General features: G+C 41.5%; 1 protein-coding gene across 1 annotated transcript in view; it reads right to left on the minus strand.

Moving 5' to 3' along the window:
- LOC136864162 (uncharacterized) overlaps positions 1 to 23993 on the minus strand; it is a 1211188-nt gene that overhangs the window by 1170520 nt on the left and 16675 nt on the right. Inside the window, exon 2 of the mRNA XM_067140810.2 lies at positions 13552 to 13697. Coding sequence (XP_066996911.2) covers positions 13552 to 13697 — 146 coding nt within the window. The remainder of the gene's footprint in view (positions 1 to 13551; positions 13698 to 23993) is intronic.

Raw genomic sequence — 23993 nt, forward strand, 5'->3', positions numbered from 1 at the left:
ATGTGCAACTGTCCTACATTTGGGCAGGTGGAATGTACATTTCTGCCTTGTTCGTCTGGTTGAAACATGAAGTAGGATCAACCCCAATATAGCCGGAGAGTCCACTTTACCCTTCACGCATTTAATCGCTATCATTGCTTTCGCACATTGTTGGTGCGTTGCCAGCGTATTAATACCAAGAATGTTTACAAATTCTTCATACCTGCTTGAAGAAAGTGGCATGCCCGGAAATCCAAACCTAATCCACTTCATGAACCTTATCTGTACTCTCTCGAGATGGTGTACGTGGCCTTTCTGATGCGGGAACCACACCTCACAACCATACTCGAGATAGGGTCTCACCAGGGAACAAAACAGTGTTTTGGCACATGCAATATTACTGAAATCTTTACAATTCCTTTTGACCAACCCCAGGAGTCTGAAAGATTTCTTTATAATACTACCGATGTGTATTTCAAAGGATAAGCCATTCCTGTTACCAAGAATTACACGTAGATCATTAAACTCCTGCACACGATTTAAATTTTCTCACTGATTTAATATCTGTAAAATACAGGTGTTAATTTTCGAGTAAATGACATGACACCACACTTGAATTTATTCACTTTAAGGGACCACTTACCACACCACTCAGATCCTCCTGTTGATAATCTCCATCACTGTCTTCTTCTATGACTTTGTATAGATTCAAGTCATCAGCGAACAAGAGACATTCACTGCTCTGAACGTGATCTGAACGACTGTAGTAATATCATTTAAGGGGAGTACGTACCTCATTTTTTGCAAAAATTGGCGAATTTCATTTTAATGTATTTTAGTATTCTTTGGCATGTGTACAATAGAGCACCGTTTTTTATTTAAGCGAAATCGCGTTACAAGTGCCCATAATTTGGATATTGCATGGCCCCTCTCATTTACAAATGTCACGCCCTCCTCTGACTGTGGGCTGGGTTTTACTTTTTGATAACTTTCTAGTTCTAGGAAATAAAAGTCCATTAGTGAACCGCATAGACTATGTTGGAGCTTCTCATCAGTCGAAATCTTATGACGAGAAGTTACCCACAGCAACAGAAATATCCAAAAGAGCATAAAAGGCATTAGTACCGAAACTTGCCCAAGATTAGACAGAAAAAGAGAACAAACTAACATGAAGCTTTCCAAGACATAATTATACCGTATGATGTACAGATAATATCTAGGATCTGAATATGTTTAATCGACCTTCACAATTTTTTACAGGTAATCTCTTTAATCCAACTTCAAGTTATAGCAATATTAGGCTAGATTTTCCTTCAAGGTTTTTACGTTAGCTTATTATTTTGGGTTACTGAGTTGCTTCTCGTGGTTCTTGGTGCACGTATAATAAATACAAGGAAACCTACAAACTCCATGGACTTGCAGGAGGAGTGATGCTTCTGATTAAGCCCATTTATAAGGATCTCACCCATCCCGATTTATTGAAGAAATGTTTGCATGGGAAAACCCAAAATATAAAAGAGTCTTTTAACAGTGTTATTTGGAGCCGTGTACCGGTACGTAAAAATATTTTCGTTGGATATAAACCTTAAAATTAGGCGTACATGATGCTGTTTTATCATTTAATATGGGAAATTCAGGCGGAATTAAAGTCCTAGAACAGCTGGGGACCCAACCAGGGTGGAATTCGCTCAGTGCGTTTCAAGCTTTTGTTGTTCGTCGGACCAAAATGGAGGATAAAAAGCTGTTTATAGTGGAAACCAAGGTAAGGAAGTCAATGAGAGCAATGAAAATGAGTCCGGATGACAAGTAGGATGAGGAATATGCAGCAGGAGGGTTCTAGATTACATCTCAACTAAGATTTATATAAACTAAAAGTTAATTTTCTCTGCTTTTGTTTTTTCTTTATATAGGTACGCTCAGTCAAAAACTATTAAAGGTAGAAATATGAAATAATTATCAGTGATACCTCCATACCTTCTCTCTGTAAAGCTACCAGGTTATTTTAGACATGTTAATATATGAGACCAGAAAAAATTATTATTACTGAAATTTTTCATGAACATTTTCTAAATTTGGAAAAAAATTCCAAAAAAAATAACCGTGCATGTAATCCTAAAACTAAAGACAGAACTGTAAAGAACAAAGTTCCTACAATAACGCTATAAAGTTTCAAATCTGTAGGACAAAGGACCTTTTAACTGAGCGTACCTAAAAATGGAGAAATTACTATTGTCAGCATAGGCAGTACGTACTCCCCTTAAAAACAAAACAAATAGAAGAGGCCCTAACAGTGACCCTTGTGGGACGCAAGATGAAGATTTATAGGGGTTAAGGATCAAACCTTCGGACTTGACAAAACATATTTGTTTTGTCAAGTAGCTCTTTAGCCAGTCGAAAATACTCCCGGACACTCCATGCGCTGACAACTTTCTCAACTAGGCTTCGTGTTATAAAGAGTCGAAGGCTTTGGAGAAATAAATATATATCACATCAACCTGTTTACCTTCGTCCAATGCAGCTGACATTGAATATTAATAAACTGCCAGATTGGTAACAGTTGACCTGCCTTTAACGACTCCATGCTGTGATGGGTCTATGTACTGACTAAAAGAGTCATACAGGCGATTACATATGACTTTCTCCACGTTCGACAAAAGTGAGAGCAGCACTACTGGTCTATATTTATCGAACAACACCTTATCACCTTTCTTAAAGATGGGGATTACGTAACACGACCGGTGTATTGAACACCCTGTTCACATATTGCTGAGCAGTCGTTGAACCATCAACAAACATTAATGATTTTTTAAATTTTATTTTGTCAACATACTATATTACAATACATATAATGCAAATAACATTATACTTCAAAACTGAGATTCGGAAACAACAAACACATGCAGTCTGTGATTCAAGGACTAGGTGGGGTAAAATGATATCGGACACAATATACTGTACAATAATTGGGATAAATGAGCAAAACTTTTCATCAAATACACATGCCCTGTATACTAATCCCAAGATACCAAACAACCAGGCGTCACAGCAATTGGAGCTAAAAGAATTAATGACTAACACAACCTAAATAACATAGTGACTCGTTTACAACTGTGTAAGGTCGCTTATTAAATGACACTTCTTGTGACAGAGATGAGAAATTTTATAATAGGAACTATTAACACAAGTGCGTTGTTAGATGACTTCTACAAGTTTATTAATATACTCCCCAATATATAGCTTCTTCTGCGGGATGCGAGGGCGATGTGTACACTGATACTGATGTCTGCAAATAACTCTTGTTGGGTGTATGGTCTCTTGGCTTGTAACACACAATGTACACAACTGCCTAATAGGAGCACTATAGTATTATTTAGCTGAGCTGGTCTCAAGCTAAAGGTAGGTCTAATAGTCCACTCAGAGGCAATATAGATCTTGGGCTGATTTATGACATAATTAAGTTTCACTCTGAAGTCACTCAACATCTGTTGTGTGACGTCACATTGCGTCAGTCTATGCTGAATTGTATCCCTAGGAGCTCGGTAAAACCCACAGGCGTCGTTTTCCTGCATACGGATGCGTTGGAGTTTGCTGTTTGTAGGAATGATATCATGAATTACCTTATACCAAGTATCACATATTGTTGGCGGAAGAATGCGATTTGAGATGTTCCTCCAGACTCGAGACCAGTTTATTAACAGCGCTGTCCGAAATAATTTCGGGGCTCGATACTGCTGTGTATGTATATACTTATAAAGCTTCTTCGTTGTTATGTCTGGAGATAAGAGGAGATCATGTGGAACGTAGCTCATCTCACAGCGCATATACCATGCATGTGGCGCGTGGTGGTGGATATCATAAAACGCTGACGGGTTCTTAATCTCTTCAGGGTTAGACATTTCCAGTAAGCAGTCGTTGGAGCGAAGGTTTCCTGCTGCTTGCATCATTCTGACATTCCGTAACAAGAAGAGCACTTTACTTTTAAGCTGTACATCAATAAGACCAAGACCTCCTTCCGATGTAGCTAACATGAGTGTAGATCTTGCGATACGGAAAAGTGATATTTTCCAGAGATACTAGCCTACTACTGAAGCTATACGGATACCAACTACTCTTGGCATTGGTAAAATTTGGCTTAAATACCAGATTTTGTTTAGACCATACATATTGACATATTGCACCCGTTGTCGTAACACAATGAATTTATATTTAACCTGTTGCAGAATACTTTTCACAGATGCAAGTGCAAGGGACCAATTTTTCTGAACCATCTGATGGATGCTATTATAGAACAGGATACCAAGTATCTTAATCTCATCAGTGATCTTGATCCATGAAGGAACATTTCCGGGGGCCCTTCTTCGATGCCTTATTCGCATAGTTTTAGTTTTCTGGAAGTTGAGATGTGCACCGGAATATTGTCCATAAGTGTCTAGCTCGGTGAAAAGACGCTGGTAGTCAGCATTGCGATCCATAAGTAATGTGACATCGTCAGCGTAGGCAAAGATGTCGATCATACCGGGGGGGGGGAAGGTGCGTGACACATTGGTAATAAAGCGTTCCAAGGAGAGCACAGAAAGCATCATTGACAAGGGACAACCTTGCCGTACCCCTCGTATAATTGTGATAGGGTTTGAAAGATAACCGTTCACAGTAATTTTAGTAGAGCCGCCAGTCAGTATCTTACCTATCAGAGTTGTAAAAGGCATAATCATATCGCGAATGGCACAGACAGTGTTCAAAATGCTTCTACTCTGAACAGATCCTGATTGTTGGCTGGATGTTACATCTGCCAAGAAATTATTGAGCCGTTGTTTCAAGCATCGAGTGAGTAACTTGTAATCAAAGTTGAGGAGTGTGATAGGTCTAAAGTCGGCTTTTGTCGTTCGTTTTCCTTTCTTTGGGATTAGAACTATTTGACCTTCCTTCATCTTTTCGACGTTCCTTCCAGGTTGCAGGACGGTGTTGAGTATCAGCACAATTTCGTCTTTTATGATTGGCCAGAGCTGTACATAGAATTCCTTTGTCAGTCCATCTATTCCTGGTGATTTATGTGACGCGCTCTGCTTGATTGCTCGATATATTTCGTTTTCCGTTGACTCAGCCGGTCAGATTGTCTTGGTCACGGTGCTGAATCCTTCCACGAATTCCATCGAAAAACGTGTGTCGGTGATCAATATGTGTTACTTCGCCTCCTCCATACAAGTCTTGAAAGAAGTTTTCAAGTATTTCTTGTATCCGTGTGTGGTCTTGAACAATTTGTCCGTCCTGGGTAGTAAGCTGATGGATATATTTCTGTCGACCCCTGCGACATTCTCGAAGTAAGTGATGTATGGAAGGAGCCTCGTCACTGTTATAATGTTTGTCTCGAGCGTGAATTTTCAAACCTTCTTGGTGTCTTCTGTGCAGTGTTAAAAGCTGAGCTCGTATCTGCTTGATTCGCTGGTACGTTTTCGGGTTGGGAGGATCTTCAGTATAGAGCTGACGTAAACCTCTGTAATAAACGTCCGTAGTCTGATCGAGCAGCCGGCGACGTTTGGAACTGTATGCCTTCAATAACTCTATTGTTCGAGGTTTGGCATATACCAACCACCAATCTAATATATCTTGATATCTATGTATGTGCCTTTTCCATCTGGCCCATTTAGTGGAGAATTGGTCCTGTAACTCCTCTACCCACAAAATATTGCAGTTTAATTTCCATGTACCTCGTCCGCGGGCCGGTCCCATAGCCGGCTGTCGTGTCTTACAAATATAGGCACTGTGATTCGAAAATTCCACCCGGCATAAATCAACTTCGCGTAGCTCTCCTTGTAAATGGGGACTTATGTAAATTCGGTCCAAGCGGGATGCTCCCGTGTGGTAAAAATATGTATATCCAGGGCTGTGAGGTTTCTTCATTTCCCACGTATCTTTCAATTTTAAAACTTGTATCAGCGCAGCTAAGGCAGGGCAGCCCTGACATTGAAATGTTTGGTCTTTAGGTGAAATTACGGCATTAAAATCGCCTCCGAGAATCTCATTACCGTTGTAGTGTTGAAGAAGGGGTAAGATTTCTGTCGTAAAAAGATCCGTCTTTCGAGTCTGACGTTCGAGCCCGATGGTGCATAAATATTCACTATCAGTAGATTGTTAATACGAATACTAATACCGCGGGAGTTTAGAAGCAGAATGGTATATGTATATTAAATGTTGTCTTTGATGTATATGGCAGTACCACGTTTGTATTCATTAACATTTACAATTTTCTCATAGACAGGTATTGATTGCAAGTCCTCCGCAGCTACTTCTTGATGAAGAGTAATATCAAAGTCCTGTTCACGCATAAGTTGCTGTAACAAGAGCTGCTTACTGGGAGGCTGGATACAGTTTATGTTAAGAGATAGTATCGTGTAAGTCAGCAGCATGATCCTAAGAGTGACCATTGTATGGGCGCCTTCCGAGTTATTATTGGGAAGTAGATTGGGGGGGGGGAGACTATATTATTTCTGCAGCTCTACTCCCTTGTAGACGCGGATCTCTTGTCGTGTAGGGTTTATGCGTTTCTTCCCGCGAATGTCGTTGTGTTTTTAGTTTCGGTGTGATTTTCGCCATGGCGGCTTCTTTGATTGGTTGTTCATCTACCTTCATGCTTTCTTGGGTCCCTGACCCCGTATCCTGACTTTCCATAAGAGTAGAGGTGTCGTCTTCTATGTCCGCGACCCATTGCATGCTATTGGTCACTGGATCTCGAGTGGAGTTCTGACTCAGTGATGGGACATTTATGTTCCCCTCCCCAGCTATCTTGTGTACCGTAGGAGTTAAGACACTCTCCGCGTCAGGGTTGGGAGGAGTGCGGCTAGTTTCCTGTTGAAAGTTGTTTACAAGCAGGCTCTCTGTTCCTACAAGGCTATCTATCTTCGGCTGAGTATTGGCAGATGTTTGTTGTTGCTCGTGTGTGTCCGGTTTTGACTGATGTGTTTGATGTTGTGTACATATTGCAGTTGGTGAGTCGTCCGGGCTGACTGGTGTCGGCGAGACGATAGTGGAGTGACTAAGTTAGTCATCCGTGTGTTGTTGTTCTGCCGCTTGTGGTTGGACTGGGACAGGGTTTTCTACGTATACTATGCTTGTAGACATCCTCCCTGACTCGAGTGCATCCGGTGAGTCACTATTACAGTCTATATTGGCAACTATCTCACTGAGGAGTCTAGGCCCGGATTTATTGCCATTCTCACCTCGCCTTACGGGACAGTCTTGTATAAAATGATCTGTAGCACTGCAGAAAAAACACGATTTCGGTTGCCCGTCATATACTACCTGCGCCCTGGAGGCCTCTATAGAGACAAAGGGAGGTATGGCAGTTTTTAGCTCTATACGCATGGCCCTAATTCCACTGTATATATTATAAATATAGGTTGAGTACCACCTCTCATTCCGGATTTCCCTTACCTTTCCGTACTTGCTAACGAAGGGCAGTATTCTTTCATTTGGCATTTCTATGGGGAGGTTCATGATTCTCACTAATTTGCTATCCACGTCTGAACATGTTATTACCACATCAGATAGAGAGCCATTAAATTTTCGTACCTGTGAGTGTCCATTGGTCATGCGTAAGATCTTCTCCATTAACAGTTTACTGGTTAGCTTGATGTAGACTGCCGTTTCCAAATTATCAAGTTGTATGGCATCCAGTTGGTCGACATTTAATTTTAAAGTGTGCTGGAACCACTCGTGTATTTCCGCAGGTCCAGGTTTATTGGCCTTGTCGGGGAAAGCACATTCCATTGTATTTTTCCTGATGCCGTTTGTTGCCATATTCACTTTACGTTAGTACACTAGAGAATAATAGAACACCACACGTCACACGCAATGAGGCAGAGTCGCGCGAACCGTCCTCTGCCAGAGCTCAAGCCGGACTGATGATATCATATAAACGTCAATAGCTCCATAGGCTGTAATTTAAGGGGTTGGCCACATGTACCTTTCGACAGAAAGATCAGTGCGGCCATTATCCACTGTATGCTGTTGGACACGATTGTGGCGATCATTTCGACCAATAACAAAAGCACAGATCTTCACTGAAGGTGACATTACACTATTCGTTAGCCGAGTGCGACCATTCCAAACACCAGTGCGGCCTCATACGTCGATGCTGAGGGGACAGTGGGACATTTGTTGTGGGGATACAGGGATACGGGATCTTCACCCAGCTGCATGCAAACGATTGTTGCTTAGTGCGTGTTGCCTCGTTCTCCGGAATTTCGGCTGTTGCTGCTTGGGTGTATATCGGGGGCATTTGAATGGTACTTGAGGGGTTGGGGATGGCCCTGTATCGGATCAAGGAATATGTCTGCCTTCATTTGATATTTACGTCCACAGAGGTTGTACTGTACATGCATTTCTGCCAAAGTGTGTCGCTACAAACCGCACAAACAATTCACCCTTAAGCAGACCAGTTCCGCGGAGCCTATCGACTGGTGACAGTTCCTGATATCTTGCTCGTAACCGTGCGTGAGATACGTTACACAAGCGAACACTTCACGTCACTGCAGCTCACAGACTTCACGTCAATATGCTTTCTGTGGATTATTCATTGAGGGGAGAGAAGTATGAATAATTCGATTGGTCTGAAATCGGTATTGTACGTACCTAACTGACAACATTGCGTATCTCCAGTATTGTTGTTGGGCCATCAGTTCATAGACTGGTTTGATGCAGCTCTCCATGCCACCCTATCCTGTGCTGACGTTTTCATTTCTACGTGACTACTATATCCTACACATGCTCCAATTTGCTGCTCATAATAATACCGTGGTCTACCACTACCACTTTTACCCCCTACACTTCCTTCAAAATCTAAATGAACAAGACCTGGATTTTTTAAGATGTGCCCTATCATTCAGTCGCTTCTTCTAGTGAAATTTAACCAAATCAATTTCATCTCACGAATTCGATTCAGTATCACTTCATTTGTGATTCGATCTATCCATCTCACCTTCAGCATTCTTCTGCAACACCACGTTTCAAAAGCTTCTATTATCTCTCTTTCTGAGCTAGTTATTGTCCATGTTTCAATTCCATATAATGCCACGCTCCACACGAAAGTCTTCAAAACATCCTTCTAATTCCTATATCAGTGTTCGATGTGAGAAATTTATTTTCTTAAGAAACGCCTTCATTGCTTGTGCTAGTCAGCATTTTATGTCATCCTTACTCTTGCCATCGTTAGTTATTTTACCACCCAAGTAACAATATTCAACTACTTCCTTTAAGACTTCATTTCCTAATCAAATGTTACCTGCATCACCCAACTCCGCCCGACTGCACTAAATTACTTTTGTTCTGGACTTACTTATTTTCATCTTGTACACTGACTGACAGAGCAAATGCAACACCAAGAAGGAGTGGTTCGAAAGAGATGAAAGTTGGGGAAAAAACAGAGACGGCACGGACGAATAATTGATGTTTATTTCAAACCGATATGCAGGTTACACAACGCGCACGGCATCGACTCAGTAGGATGTAGGACCACCGCGAGCGGCGATGCACGCAGAAACACGTCGAGGTACAGAGTCAATAAGAGTGCGGATGGTGTCCTGAGGGATGGTTCTCCATTCTCTGTCAACCATTTGCCACAGTTGGTCGTCCGTACGAGGCTGGGGCAGAGTTTGCAAACGGCGTCCAATGAGATCCCACACGTGTTCGATTGGTGAGAGATCCGGAGAGTACGCTGGCCACGGAAGCATCTGTACACCTCGTAGAGCCTGTTGGGAGATGCGAGCAGTGTGTGGGCGGGCATTATCCTGCTGAAACAGAGCATTGGGCAGCCCCTGAAGGTACGGGAGTGCCACCGGCCGCAGCACATGCTGCACGTAGCGGTGGGCATTTAACGTGCCTTGAATACGCACTAGAGGTGACGTGGAATCATACGCAAAAGCGCCCCAAACCATGATGCCGCGTTGTCTAGCGGTAGGGCGCTCCACAGTTACTGCCGGATTTGACCTTTCTCCACGCCGACGCCACACCCGTCTGCGGTGACCATCACTGACAGAACAGAAGCGTGACTCATCGGAGAACACGTTCGTTCCGCCATTCCCTCATCCAAGTCGCTCTAGCCCGGCACCATGCCAGGCGTGCACGTCTATGCTGTGGAGTCAATGGTAGTTTTCTGAGCGGACGCCGGGAGTGCAGGCCTCCTTCAACCAATCGACGGGAAATTGTTCTGGTCGATATTGGAACAGCCAGGGTGTCTTGCACATGCTGAAGAATGGCGGTTGACGTGGCGTGCGGGGCTGCCACCGCTTGGCGGCGGATGCGCCGATCCTCGCGTGCTGACGTCACTCGGGCTGCGCCTGGACCCCTCGCACGTGCCACATGTCCCTGCGCCAACCATCTTCGCCACAGGCGCTGCACCGTGGACACATCCCTATGGGTATCGGCTGCGATTTGACGAAGCGACCAACCTGCCCTTCTCAGCCCGATCACCATACCCCTCGTAAAGTCGTCTGTCTGCTGGAAATGCCTCCGTTGACGGCGGCCTGGCATTCTTAGCTATACACGTGTCCTGTGGCACACGACAACACGTTCTACAATGACTGTCGGCTGAGAAAACACGGTACGAAGTGGGCCATTCGCCAACGCCGTGTCCCATTTATCGTTCGCTACGTGCGCAGCACAGCGGCGCATTTCACATCATGAGCATACCTCAGTGACGTCAGTCTACCCTGCAATTGGCATAAAGTTCTGACCACTCCTTCTTGGTGTTGCATTTGCTCTGTCAGTCAGTGTACTTCTTACCCAAGACTCCGTCTATACCATTCAGGAATTTCTCTAGATCTTCTCCAGTCTCAGATCAAATAACAATATCTTCATCAAATCTCAGGGTTTTGATTTCCTCTCCTAGGTTTGTAATTCCCTTTACAAATTCCTCTTTGATTTCCTTTATAGATTGTTCTATATAAAAATTGAAACAGGGGAGGGGGGAAACTGCAGCTTTACCTCACCCTTTCTGGATTGCTGATTCTTTCTCAAAGCCTTCGATTCTTAACACTGCATACTTATTTTTATACAGATTGTATATAATCCTTCGTTCTCAGTAACTGATCCCAATCACCTTCAGAATCTTAAATAGCTTGGTCTAATGAACATTATCGAATGCCTTTTCTAGATCTCCGAACGCTATGTATGTGGGCTTGTCCTACTTAGTTCGATCCTCTGAGATCAGACGCAAAATGAGAATTGCCTCAACTGTTTCTACATTTCTTCTGAAGCCAAATTGATCTTCTCCCAACTCAGCTTCAACTTGTCTTTCCATCTTTCTGTAAATGAAACGTGCTAAACTTTTTCAGACATGAGATGCTAAACAAATGGTGAGGTAGTTTTCACACTTGTCAGAACCGGCTTTCTTGGGAATAAGTGTAACAACATTTTACGAAAATGGGATGGCACTTCTCCAGTCTCATATATCTTAACAGTGTATGAAATAATTTCGTCATGATGTTTTCTCCTAAGGCAGTCAGTAATTCTAAGGGTATATCATCAATTCCAGTTGTCTTGTTCCTATTTAGGTCTCTTAAAGCTCTGTCAAATTCTGACTTCAAAATTGGGTCTCCCATTTCATCAGCATCAACAGTTTCTTCTATTCCCAGAACCATATAATTTCTTATTTACCTTGATACAACTGTTGGATATGTGCATGCCATTTTCTGCCTTGTCTTCTTTCCCTAGAAGTGGTTTTCCATCCAAGCTCTTAATATTCATACACCTAGTTTTCCTTTTCGTAAAGGTTTCCTCGATTTTTCTGTATGCAGCATCTCCCACTCCTAGGACCGTACAACCTTCAATATCCTTGCATTTCTTCTTCAGCCATTCTTCCTTAGCTGTCCTTCACTTTCTATCTACTCCTTTCTTCAATCTCCTGTATTCCTTTCCGTCCTTTTAATTTTTTGAATTATTTTATTTTCGTCGTTTTTCAATCATGACTCTTTTTTGCTATTTGTTTTACGTCGCACCGACACACGTAGGTCTTATGGCGACGATGGGACAGGAAAGGCCTGGGAATGGGAAGCAAGCGGCCGTGGCCTTATTTGAGGTACAGCCTGGTGTGAAAATGGGAAACCACGGAAAAGCATCTTCAGGACTGCCGACAGTGTGGTCCGAACCCACTATCTCCCGAATGCGAGCTCACAACTCGCCCGGTCAATCATGACTAGTATCTCCTGAGTTATCGATTGATTCGTACATGGTATTTCCTTTCTTCCTAACATTTCTTCAGCAGCCCTATTGACCTCACACTTCAAGACTGTCCCTTCTTCCTCTGTTATGTTTCCTTCAGCCTGTACATTTAGTCCTTGTGCAACATAGTCCTTGAAACAGTCCCTCACGCTCTTTCCTTTCAACTTGTCTACATCCCATCTACTTGCATTCCTTCCTTTCTTCAATTTCTCCAGCTTCAGATGACATTTCAGGACCAACAAGTTGTGGTTAGAGTCCACGTCTGCTCCTGGGAAAGTTTCTTAATCCGACACCTGGTTTCTGAACCTCTTCCTAATCCATGTATACCACCATGTATACAGCCGTCGCTTGGCGTGCTTGAACGAAGTAATCAGCCATGACCTAATTATGATCGGTGCAGAATTCAACAAGCCGAATTCCTCTTTCATCGCTTTGTCTCAATCGATATTCTCCTACTGTATTACCTTCTCTTCTTTGTCCTACCACTGCATTCCAGTCTCCCATCACAATTATATTCTCGTCACCTTTTACATATCGTATTAAATCTTCTATCTCTTCACCCATTATTTCGATTTCTTCATCATCCGCTGAACTAATAGGCATAAAGACTTGTACTATTGTGGTGGGCATTGATTTGGTGTCTATCTTGACAGCAATAATACTTTCACTATGCTGGTCGTAGTACCTTACCCGCTGCCCTACTTTCTTTTTCATTATTAAGCAAGCTCCTACATTTTTCGTGTTTGATTTGGTGTTGATAACTCTATAGTCGCCTGACTTCACTTAAACCATCTACATCTAACTTTAGTCTATCCGTCTCCCTTTTCAGATTCTCTAACCTACCACAACGAATCAAACATCTGACATTCTACGCTCCGGCTCGCAGAATGTCAGCATCCACCTTCCTGATGATTGCCCCCTCTCTTGTAGTCCCCACTAGGAGATCTGAATGGGGAACTATTTTACTTGCGGATTATTTTACGTGGGAATAATCCATCTTCAGCACATCATTAATTCAGAAGGAGCTGAATTTCCTCGGGAGTTAGTTACGGCTGTAGTTTCCCGTTGCTTTCAGCCGTGTAGCAGTATCAACACAGCTAAGCCACGCTGAGTATTATCACAATGACAGACCAGTCAATGATTTAGACTGCCGCCCTTGCAACTTTTGAAAGGCTGCTACCCCTATTTGGATGAACCAGTCATTAGTCTGGTCTCTCGACAGATACCCGTCCGATATGGTTGCGAATGCTGCTTGACTATCTGCTTCATTGGGACACGCGAGTCTCCACACCGCGGCAAGGTCACATGTTTCGCAGGGGAGTCCAGTATCAGAATAAAGTTTAAGAGTAAATTACTTACGTTTCCTCTCCGGAATCGATGATTTCCTCTCCACCAAGTGATGTTGGCCTGAGGTCGAGATCCCACGGCAACGCAGGTCAGCGTGTACTCCGTATTAGCAACGAAGAGGCGCGGCTTTTCCAGGAGAGTCACCATCTGAGGTTTAACTAGAACACATGAAATTTGTTCTGAAATAAGTACATTAATACTGATGATGATAATAATAACAAGTAGGAGGAGAAGATGAATAATACTAAGAAGCATAAGAATAAGAATAAGAATAATATTGACCATTAACCGAAGAGTAAAAGCAAGCTTTTATTTTTACGTGACTGTTGCTATAGTGATCATTGCCACAGGAGCTTCAGTGTTACGTGAAATCTGAAGAAAGCGACGTGGCTTTTTCAATTATAAACTCCCAAATGCACTTGGCAGAATATCAACCGTGGCCACCTTCGTGAATCGACTGAGCAATCACGCCCCTCTAACGATTAAGGTAAATTTAGCACTAGACAGTACAAGTAATGAAACGGTTCCTATACTGGTCCGAAAAATGTACTTTTGGGTACTTCAGGCATTATTTCTGCTGCGTCTTGAGATGAGAGTTGTATTTGCTCTCACTTCATCATTAAGGCGAGTTTTAGAGGTTTGGCTGACGGGCCGAGGTACTGCAATGTCCTCGCTGGTGTGTGCAGTTGTAATTTCTTAAAATTAGTAACAGAACTTGACAGATAGCAGTCGTAATTCGCATGCTGTATACCATTCAGAAATTCACTTTTCTGCTAGTGGAAAACCACGCAGTTATGATGCTTCCAAACGAGATGTTTTTTTTTTTAATTTGGCTTGTCAGTCGTGTTTCCTATGGCTGACAGTAAATATTTTAAAAATCAGGTCAGTTATAAAAAGGTAAATGAGCTGGTAATTGAACTCGAAACATAGACCAGAGCAGTGGTCATTTGAAGGGAACAAATATTTATCCTTCTAAGTTTCAGGAATGATGAAATTGGAGAGTAAGCGTTCCGGATAAATTTAATTATTTTCGTGAAATTCTGAATATCTGTACTACACGTCATACATGAATTGTTCATCAAAGGATGAAGGCTCAATCGATCTCCTATGAAATTTTCATCATTATTTTATAATTAATGTTGGTACAGAAATAGAAAAAAAATATGAATTTTGAATACGTATGGTGCGCTGTGGGAATTAACAGCGAAACATAGATATTTATATGAAAATGGCTATCTTAATCCATATGAAACAAACAGAACGCATGCACAATTAGCTGAAAGTATTTTTTTTGCTAGTTGCTTTACGTCGCACCGACAACGATAGGTCTAATGGCGACGATGGGATAGGAAAGGCCTAGGAGTTGGAAGGAAGCGGCCGTGGCCTTAATTATGGTACAGCCCCAGCATTTGCCTGGTGTGAAAATGGGTAAACCACGGAAGAGCATTTTCAGGGCTACCGACAGTGGGGTTCGAACCTACTATCTCCCGAATATTGGATACTGGCCGCACTTAAGCGACTGCAGCTATCGAGCTCCGTTCTGAAAGTATTAACTACCTAGACAGCTATTACTTTTACTCATCACTTCAATATAGTTGGAAACTCTAATCGTTGTGATGAATATAATATTGTACAATCTATGTTGATGAAATGGAAGTCTGCGAAGTTGACACTATTTTGGGTGACATTTTCAAATAAATTTCGACGTTGCTTTCTCATCAATGGCTCGCTCCACTGTTGTTCACTACAGTCTATGGTACAATCGACGAAGGTGAAACTCTCTGTCGACGATTACACTGCTGATACTTAGTCGATTTCACACTTAACATGTTCATGAGTTCTTTCATATTTCAGCATGAAGGCTTGATTTTCTATGGATTATTATATATTTAGAAATCCACTAACATCCAGTCTGAATCGAAACAGTGATCTTGGTTACAGCGATCTATTACTCCAATCGTTCGACCACCGACACTTGTATCATTATGACTATACACGTAATGTGTGTTTTCTTGATTTATGATCCGTTATTTTTTAAAACTCGGATATCAATTAAAGTGAATTCAGAATGTTGAACACAACAGAATAGAAAATATAGTTCCATGAAGTAAATGGGTTGCTCAAGTGAAACTCAGGCCTTGGTACGAGTGTCGTTATTCGAAGAAAGGGAACATAGCTCATACATCGGTGGATGGCTACATATGCCAGAAACAAATATGGTGCCGTCAAAAAGTGTTAGTGTGGTTTTTGTACCCTAGTGTTCATTTAAATCTCTGGCTAGAAATCTTAATTTCAGGCTAGAAAATCACTGCAGACCTCAGAACCGCCCAGTACCAGCATACATTCTCTCTTTCATTCGTCAAAGTCATGCGGAAGCATAACACATGAACACACCTCGAACAGTGAGGGGAGATGAAAACAGCGAATAACGGGAGATCTAACATGAACCAAACACCCACAGAGGGGAAGATACTTGCTTCCCCGCCTGCCCACACGCCCCCTGTCTCGATCTCGAATATGCGGCAGAGAGTGGAATGAAGGGAGGAACCACACGGGCTCGTATGCCAATTCAATGAGGGCAAATTCTCCTATTTCGTTGTAATTCTTTTGTGCGAGGGCTGTTAGCGATCTAGACCATGACCTTATTGTCAAATCGCATTGCGCCCGACCATTGTAAGAAAGAATGACCCTTGTTTTAGTCAGCATAGGACCTATTGAATTACTCTACAAAAATACCTATGCAAGCACTGTCAAATTAAGAACTCATATCGTCGTTGCCGGGACAAAACCTCCTGTGTGATAATATTTTTGGAGATATACTGACCCGCAGCACATACATTATGAAGGGCGATAACGCCTTGACATTATGCACACAACATTGCACCTTAGATGACAGTACCTTACCGGCCAAAGTTCTCAGCTAAAATATTTCACGTAGGAGGTTTTGTCCCGGCAGCGACGATATATTTAGCAGTAAAAGATGCACGTATATCAGATTTGGACCCTAGAAATGAAGATGAAGTAAGGTAACCCTCACTAAGTGTTTAGTAAGGCGATTCGTGTTTCATTTAAAGACATACTCCTTTACTTAAAATATCATACCATGCGTTTTCTTAATTTGGGAAATGGGAAGGAAACTAAACGGGATCAAGTGACGTGTAAAAAAACAGAGACAGTTCTTATATTTAAAAGACATGTTGCACCCATAATGCAATCCAGAAGGGTATAATGTAAATGAAGTACATAATTCACAATCCACGGAAATAATGAGATGTGAGTTGTAATGAATAAAAATAATTTATTCTCATAATATCATAGTAAAATGTCTTAAATAACCAAAGGAGTGCATTTAAAAAAATGAATGCTTCCTGCAGACGAAAATAATTATATTTATATGAAATGAAAAGTAGAGTACAATCTTAAACAGTGCATTAATTGTTCACGAAAGTAATAATTGTCTATCCATTCAAATGATTGGAGAAAATTAATCAGGGTAAAAGGGAGAGGGAATGGTTCTTCAATATTTTGTTGATAGGAAAGGATTTTCATTTCTGGCTTGTCAGTTACGGAAATTTGTCCTCTGGTTGCCCTCTAAAGTTGCCCCGATTTTTGGCGAGTTTTAACTCCCTCCGTGCCCACTTTCTGGTATCTTTTTATCTAAGACCAAGCTGTATGTTCTATTAAGACGGTGGAGTAAAAGCACTAAAAACAGTCGCCGAATACTGAAGAATTTTAACGTCTGTATGCAGCTCTAATGTTTTAGCAGTTTGGAAATTATGAATTAAATGAGATATCCGTATTCATGCGAGCTTGATCATGATTAGCATTCGAAAGGGTCGAGGTGCTGTGTGCTGTTTTATACCGCCGAAAATACATTACAGGTCCATAAGTTATTCACAGGGAAATACGTGCTAAGTTTTCTCTTCATTTTATGAACTGCCATGTGGCATAAAAATTATTCTTACTTATTATGACCATTCTTATACCTATACAAAGCCGTTGAATTTCAAACTGTTTGCTAGTTGCTTTACGTCGCACCGACACAGATAGGTCTTATGGCAACGATGGGATAGGGAAGGCCTAGGAATGGGAAGGAAGCGGCCATGGCCGTAATTAAGTTATAGCCCCAGCATTTTCCTGGTGTGAAAATGAGAAACCGCGTGAAACCATCGTCAGGGCTGCCGACAGTGGGGTTGGAACCCACTATCTTCCGGATGCGAGCTCACAGCTGCGCGCTCCTAACCGCACGGCCAACTCGCCCGGTGAATTTTGAACTGTTGAATTTATTTCCCATAGGGTGTATTATTATTATTATTATTATTATTATTATTATTATTATTAAAAATATTAAATTATATAAATAATAATAATAACACATTTTATTCTCAACGACCAACGTAAAACTAAACTCGCATTAAATAATCAGGGCAACCTAAGAAGGCAACTAGGAGGCAAGACAATTATTTTAGAATCCAGAAATGAAAATTATTTCCTATTAACAAATAAATGAATAACCGTTGTTTCCATTTTCGCCTGATTAGTTTCCTCCAATTACTTGATTGGCTATAAAATTATTATTTTTTAAACTACTGCATTGTTTAAGATTATACTCATCTTTCATTTTATATAAATACAATTATTTTCGTACGCTGGAAAAGTTAATTTTATTTATTTACTTTTTTCTTGCAAATGCACTCTTTCGTTTCTTTATGACATTTTACTATGATATTCTGAGAACATCTCATTTTTATTTACTACCACTCACCTATCACTATCCTCTTTTTTTTTTTTTTTTTTGGATGTTGAAGAGTAAGGAATATTCCTTGCAAGTCTTTTAAATCTAAGCATTGTCTCAGTCGTTTATTTTTTGTACGTTATTTATGCCGTTTAATCTCTCTCCCATTTCCCAGAGTTATAATAACAAAAATCATGCTATGATTCTTATTGTAAACAGATTTATTTACGAACAACGGTTAGTACACAGATAATAGTTTCCAATCGTTTAACAAAATGAACACAGAAAATAGAAAGTGAGATGTATGGTATCACAACAGTTCCTACATAACGTGCAGAAATCGCTTTCTTTCTTTCTTTCTTTCCGTACCGGTTGGTACCCCTATAAGCCGCACATTTGAATTTTCCGCCTTAAAGTTCTTCTCTGCAGCTGAAACTCTGAACTTTAAAACTGAATTAATTCAACCGTTCATCAGAAGATGTCACTGTGTTAATTTCGAATCGATTTTGTTTACTAACTATCAAGAAGTGTGGACATTCTCTCACAGATGTCTACCAAAAACTATGATCATGCACCCTGGTGCGAAGTGAAGGAACTTTTCTTGAAGATATTTTGTATTCAGAAGTTTGTTCTTTACTAAATGTCGTTCTTTCATATGTGGGTTGGCAATATTAGTCTTTCTTTCCGCCAGTTTTGAAATTAGCCAATCGTAAATTTCTGTCATTAATTTTTAGCCAATGGCGTCTTTCTTCTCCAATGTTGATGTGTAACTGTAAGCTACCCAATAAACGACTGTGGGTGTGTCTTAATCATTCATGAAAGGTCTCGAATCTTCCCCGAGAGTATAAAAATTGCTGATATTCCTGGCTCTCCCTACTCGTACAACACCTAGCTTAGTGTATGGAAGTATAGCAGGAGGCGGGAAGCACCTCTTTCATCCGCCAGCAGCTCTTCTACAGCCTTTTAACATCTTTATTTCTTGCTAGCTCAGTAGTTTAGCCCTCGGGGAAGGTCCGAAACATTTTCAATGTAACCTACCTTTCTAAAAATGTAACTTAGTGCCGGCTTATGTAACAGTTTCTTGTTACTTTAACTGTAAATCGGGGATAGAGAGTGCTTTAACCTCTCGAGTTCCCCTTCATTTTGAGTTTAGGTGACTACGTTTTCACAACTGATTTTCTACTCTTAATGTATTAAAATTTTCGTATACTAGTCACCTCCCTTGTTTGGGAATAGCCCCTGTGTCAGCGGCCTAGTGCCCCTTAGGTTTTATAAGGTTTCATGTAGGAGCGCAAGCTACGCCTCCATTCATATTGGTATTTTGGGCCATTTAATTAACCTATTATTTTTCTTTTAAGGCCCTGTAGGCTGGGTACAAGATATCGCTGTTTAATTCTTGTAAGTTGCGCCTCGATGGCAAGTGATTGTAAAGCATTGTATTGCCTTTAATAAGCTTGAAAGATTGAGAGCGGGTCAGCTCTTTATGCTGTTTTGAAAGGTGCCTCTAGGAGGCTTGACATTACTAGGTGGGAACAAGTGCTCCATGTAATTAGGGGTTTTCTGCCCTTTGGTAAATTGTGGTCGTGAGCTGAGAGCTCAGGAATTATTAATCTTGGGGCTCTTAGCCCCGATTTTGTAATGATCCTCTAAAACTTGTGTTTTCGCTTGTAAAATTATCATTATACCTGTGTTTTTTATGGTTATTTCACCTAGTGAAAATTTGTTAAACCTTGTTGTCTATTGAAAATATAATATTTATTGAAATTTTAATTCATCTTTCGGACTTGTAATTAGACCCATTCCAGCCCGCACCTTCATTCACCTCTGCATTCCACGGATAACTCCGTAACACTTTCATATGAATGCGGTGTAGTTTTCTATTTGTGAGTATTTTATCATGTATTACGTCCGACTCGTTGGCTGAATGGTCAGCGTACTGACCTTCGGTTCAGACGGTCCCGGGTTCGATTCCCGGCCGGGTCGGGGATTTTAACCTTAATTGGTTAATTCCAATGGCACGGGGGCTGAGTGTATGTGTTGTCTTCATCATTTCATCGTCATCATGACGCGCAGGTCGCCTACGGGGGTCAAATAGAAAGACCTGCACCTGGCGAGCCGAACCCGTTCTGGGATATCCCGGCACTAAAAGCCACACGACATTTCATTCATCATGTGTTACCCTGTACCAGGTGTCACGAGGTGTTTCGGGAACTGGACGATTCGATGTATTCCTCCAAACACGGTACCAGTTCACAATCAACGCCGTCTTCCTGATGCTTGATATTGTTTTCGGAGCATATGGTTGTACAACTTCTTCGTTGTTATTTCTGTCGATATAAGGAAGTCCAGGAAAAGATAACTCAGTTCACATCTTAAGTATCGTGCATGCGGCACGTGGTGATTGATATCATACACTGATGGTGGATTGCTACTTTCACTGGAGTTGCACCATTGCATTAGGAAAATTTTTGATGTGGGGTATGAAGGAATTACATCAATTGCAAGTTTCAGGGTCAGTGAAATAGTAAATCTTTAATTGAAACATGAATTGCCTTACTAAGTTCCTAGTGAAGTCATTCGACGAAATTTGATACCCGTGCATGTTTTAGTGCAATATATATAACTTCTTCTTTTGACAGTACTTGCAAAGTTATTATACATCCATATGAAATATCGTATGGCTTTTAGTGCCGGGATATCCCAGGACGAGTTTGGCTCGCCAGGCGCAGGTCTTTATATATGACTTCCGTAGGCGACCTGGGCGTCGTGATGAGGATGAAATGATGATGAAGGCAACACATACACCCAGCCATTGGAATTAACCATTTAAGGTTAAAATCCCCGATCCCGCCGGGAATAGAACTCGGGAACCTCTGAACCGAAGTCCAGTACGCTGACCGTTCAGCCAACGAGTCGGACATCCATCCATCCATCCATCCATCCATCCATCCATCCATCCATCCATCCATCCATCCATCCATCCATCCATCCATCCATCCATCCATCCATCCATACATACATACATACATACATACATACATCGTTATAGACCGTTATGCTTTTCTGCGTTCAGTCTGCAAGCCCCCGTGAATTTACTAAAAGTTGCCACAATCCTCTATTTGCAACTAGTGCTCTGGCCTATACCTCTTATCCTTAAATCGTTAGAAACCGAGTCTAACCGTCGTCGTCTTGGTCTTCCTCCATTTCCCTTACCCTCCATAACAGAGTCCATTATTCTCCCAGGTAACCTATCCTCCTCCATTCGCCGGACATGACACCACCACCGAATCCAGTTTATGCGTACAGCTTCATCCATCGAATTCATTCCTAACTTAGCCTTTATGTCCTCATTCCGAGTACCCTCTTGCCATTGTTCCCACCTCTTTGAACCAGCAATCATTCTCGCTAATTTCATGTCCGTTGCTCCTAACTTATGAATAAGATATCATGAGTCCACCCAGCTTTCGCTACCGTAAACCAAAGTTGGTCTGAAAACAGACTGATGTAAAGACAGTTTCGACCGAGAATTGACATCCTTCCTACAGAATATTGCAAGCTCACTGCATTAAATTTACTGCACATTGATCAAATCTCACTTACTCCATATCCATCCTGGGAGAACACATTCTATTACATGAAATTATCTACATTTTTCAGCTTTATATCGCCAATCTGTCATTCACTGTTGTATTTGTTACCTACTGACAATCAATTTAGTCTTCGAAGGGCTCATTTTCATACCATACTCATTGCACCTATTTTAATGTTGCAAGACATTAGACTGCGCGCTCTCGGCACAATCCGCAATTAAGACCAAGTCATTAGCATAGGCAAGACTGCTTACTACATTTCCACCTAACTGAATCCCACTCTGGCACATTAAATCTTTTGAGCAGATGATCGATGTAAACTACGAAGAACAAAGGTGAAAGATTACAGCCTTGTCTAACCCCGGTAAGTACCCTGAACCCAGAACTCGTTCTACCATCAATTCTCACTGCAGCCCAATTGTCAACACAAATGCCTTTGATTGATTTTAATAATTTAGGTACCCTTGAAACCATAGTCCCCCATTTTGGTGAACATCTTTTCCCTCGGTACCCTGTCATATGCTTTCTGTAGGTCTACGAAACATAAACACAACTGTCTATTCTTCTCGTAGCAATTTTCAGCTTCCTGGCGCATACTAAAAATCTGATCCTGACAGCCTCTCTGTGGTCTGACACCACACTGGCTTTCATCCAGCTTCCCCTCAGCCACTGATCGCACCCTCCTCAAGATGCCGGTAAATACTTTGCCTTGTATCAATGAGATACCTCAATAGTTGTTGCAATCCTTCCCGTTCCCTTGTTTATAGATGGTGCAATTACTGCTTTTGTCCAATCTGAAGGTACCTTACCAAAACTCCATGCTAATTTTACTACTCTATGGAGCCATTTCATCCCTGGCTTCCCAATATACTTCACCATTTCAGGTCTAATTTCATCTATTCCTGCTGCTTTATGAAAATGGAGTTTATTTACCATCTTTTCCACTTCCTCAAGCGTGATTTCACCAAAATCATTTTCCTCCTACGATGAGCTTGATGCCTTCGCTGGCAGGACCTATTGTTTACACTGCACTAAGTCTTCTGGTATAGGCTAGAGCAATTTTGTTACTTTCACAGATCTGTCTCTGTCTAATCCTTGGCTTTGACATTATGAAAGTGACTGAGGTATGAGCGATGCTAGTAATGCCAAACTTTATGCAGCCAGTCCCTGCTATGAATAGTGCGAAAATGTTGCTCATAGGGTCAGGTGATGTATGCATTTCAGTGGGCTTGGCAGACTGATATGTAATAGCAACTCTGGCTCGGTGAAGAAAGCAACGGGAAACTAACTCACTCCTCATTTCCCTAGTACGCCTCTTCAGTGATGCCTAGGCCATCTATGACAGCTGATGGCAGAGCTGTTGAGGATCCCACCAGCGGAATCGCTGACGGACTGAACATACATACATGTGCTTGGCTGTTCGCAACATCACCAGAATGATTTACATTTAGAAGATGTTCAAAATATTCCCTCCACCTCTCCAGTGATTCCCTGGGATCTATTGTGAGTTCACCTGAATTACTCAAAACACTGTTCATTTCCCTTTTCCCTCACTTCCTAAGATTCTTTATTACTGTCCAGAAAGGTTTCCCTGCTGCTTGACCTAGCCTTTCAAGCTTAATACCAAAGTCTTCCCACGACTTCTTTTTGGATTCAACAACTATTTGTTTCGCTGTGTTTCTTTCATCTACGTACAAATCTCTGTCTGCCTCGGCCCTTGTTTGGAGCCATTTCTGATAAGCCTTCTTTTTACGTTTACAAGCTGCTCTCACTTCATCATTCCACCAAGATGTTAGCTTTTTCCCATGTTTACACACATTTTTTCCTAGGCATTCCATTGTTGTTGCTAGTACACCATCCCTGCATGCCATCCTTTCTCTTTCTTTATTCTGAACCCTTCTTACTGTCCAATGTTCGGAACTTCTCACTAATTATATCCATGTTCTTCTGTCTAATTTCCTCATCCTGGAGATTTTCTACCCGTATTCGTTTGCAGAAAGATTTAACTTTATCTATTCTAGGCCTAGGGATACTTAGTTCACTACAGATCAGATAGTGGTCTGTTTCACGAAAAATCCCCGAGAGTTCCGTACATTCCAAACAGATTTACTGAATTCGAAATCGGTTAA

The sequence above is a fragment of the Anabrus simplex genome, chromosome 2, assembly GCF_040414725.1.
Source record: "Anabrus simplex isolate iqAnaSimp1 chromosome 2, ASM4041472v1, whole genome shotgun sequence".
In the NCBI taxonomy this organism is placed as follows: Eukaryota; Metazoa; Arthropoda; class Insecta; order Orthoptera; family Tettigoniidae; genus Anabrus; species Anabrus simplex.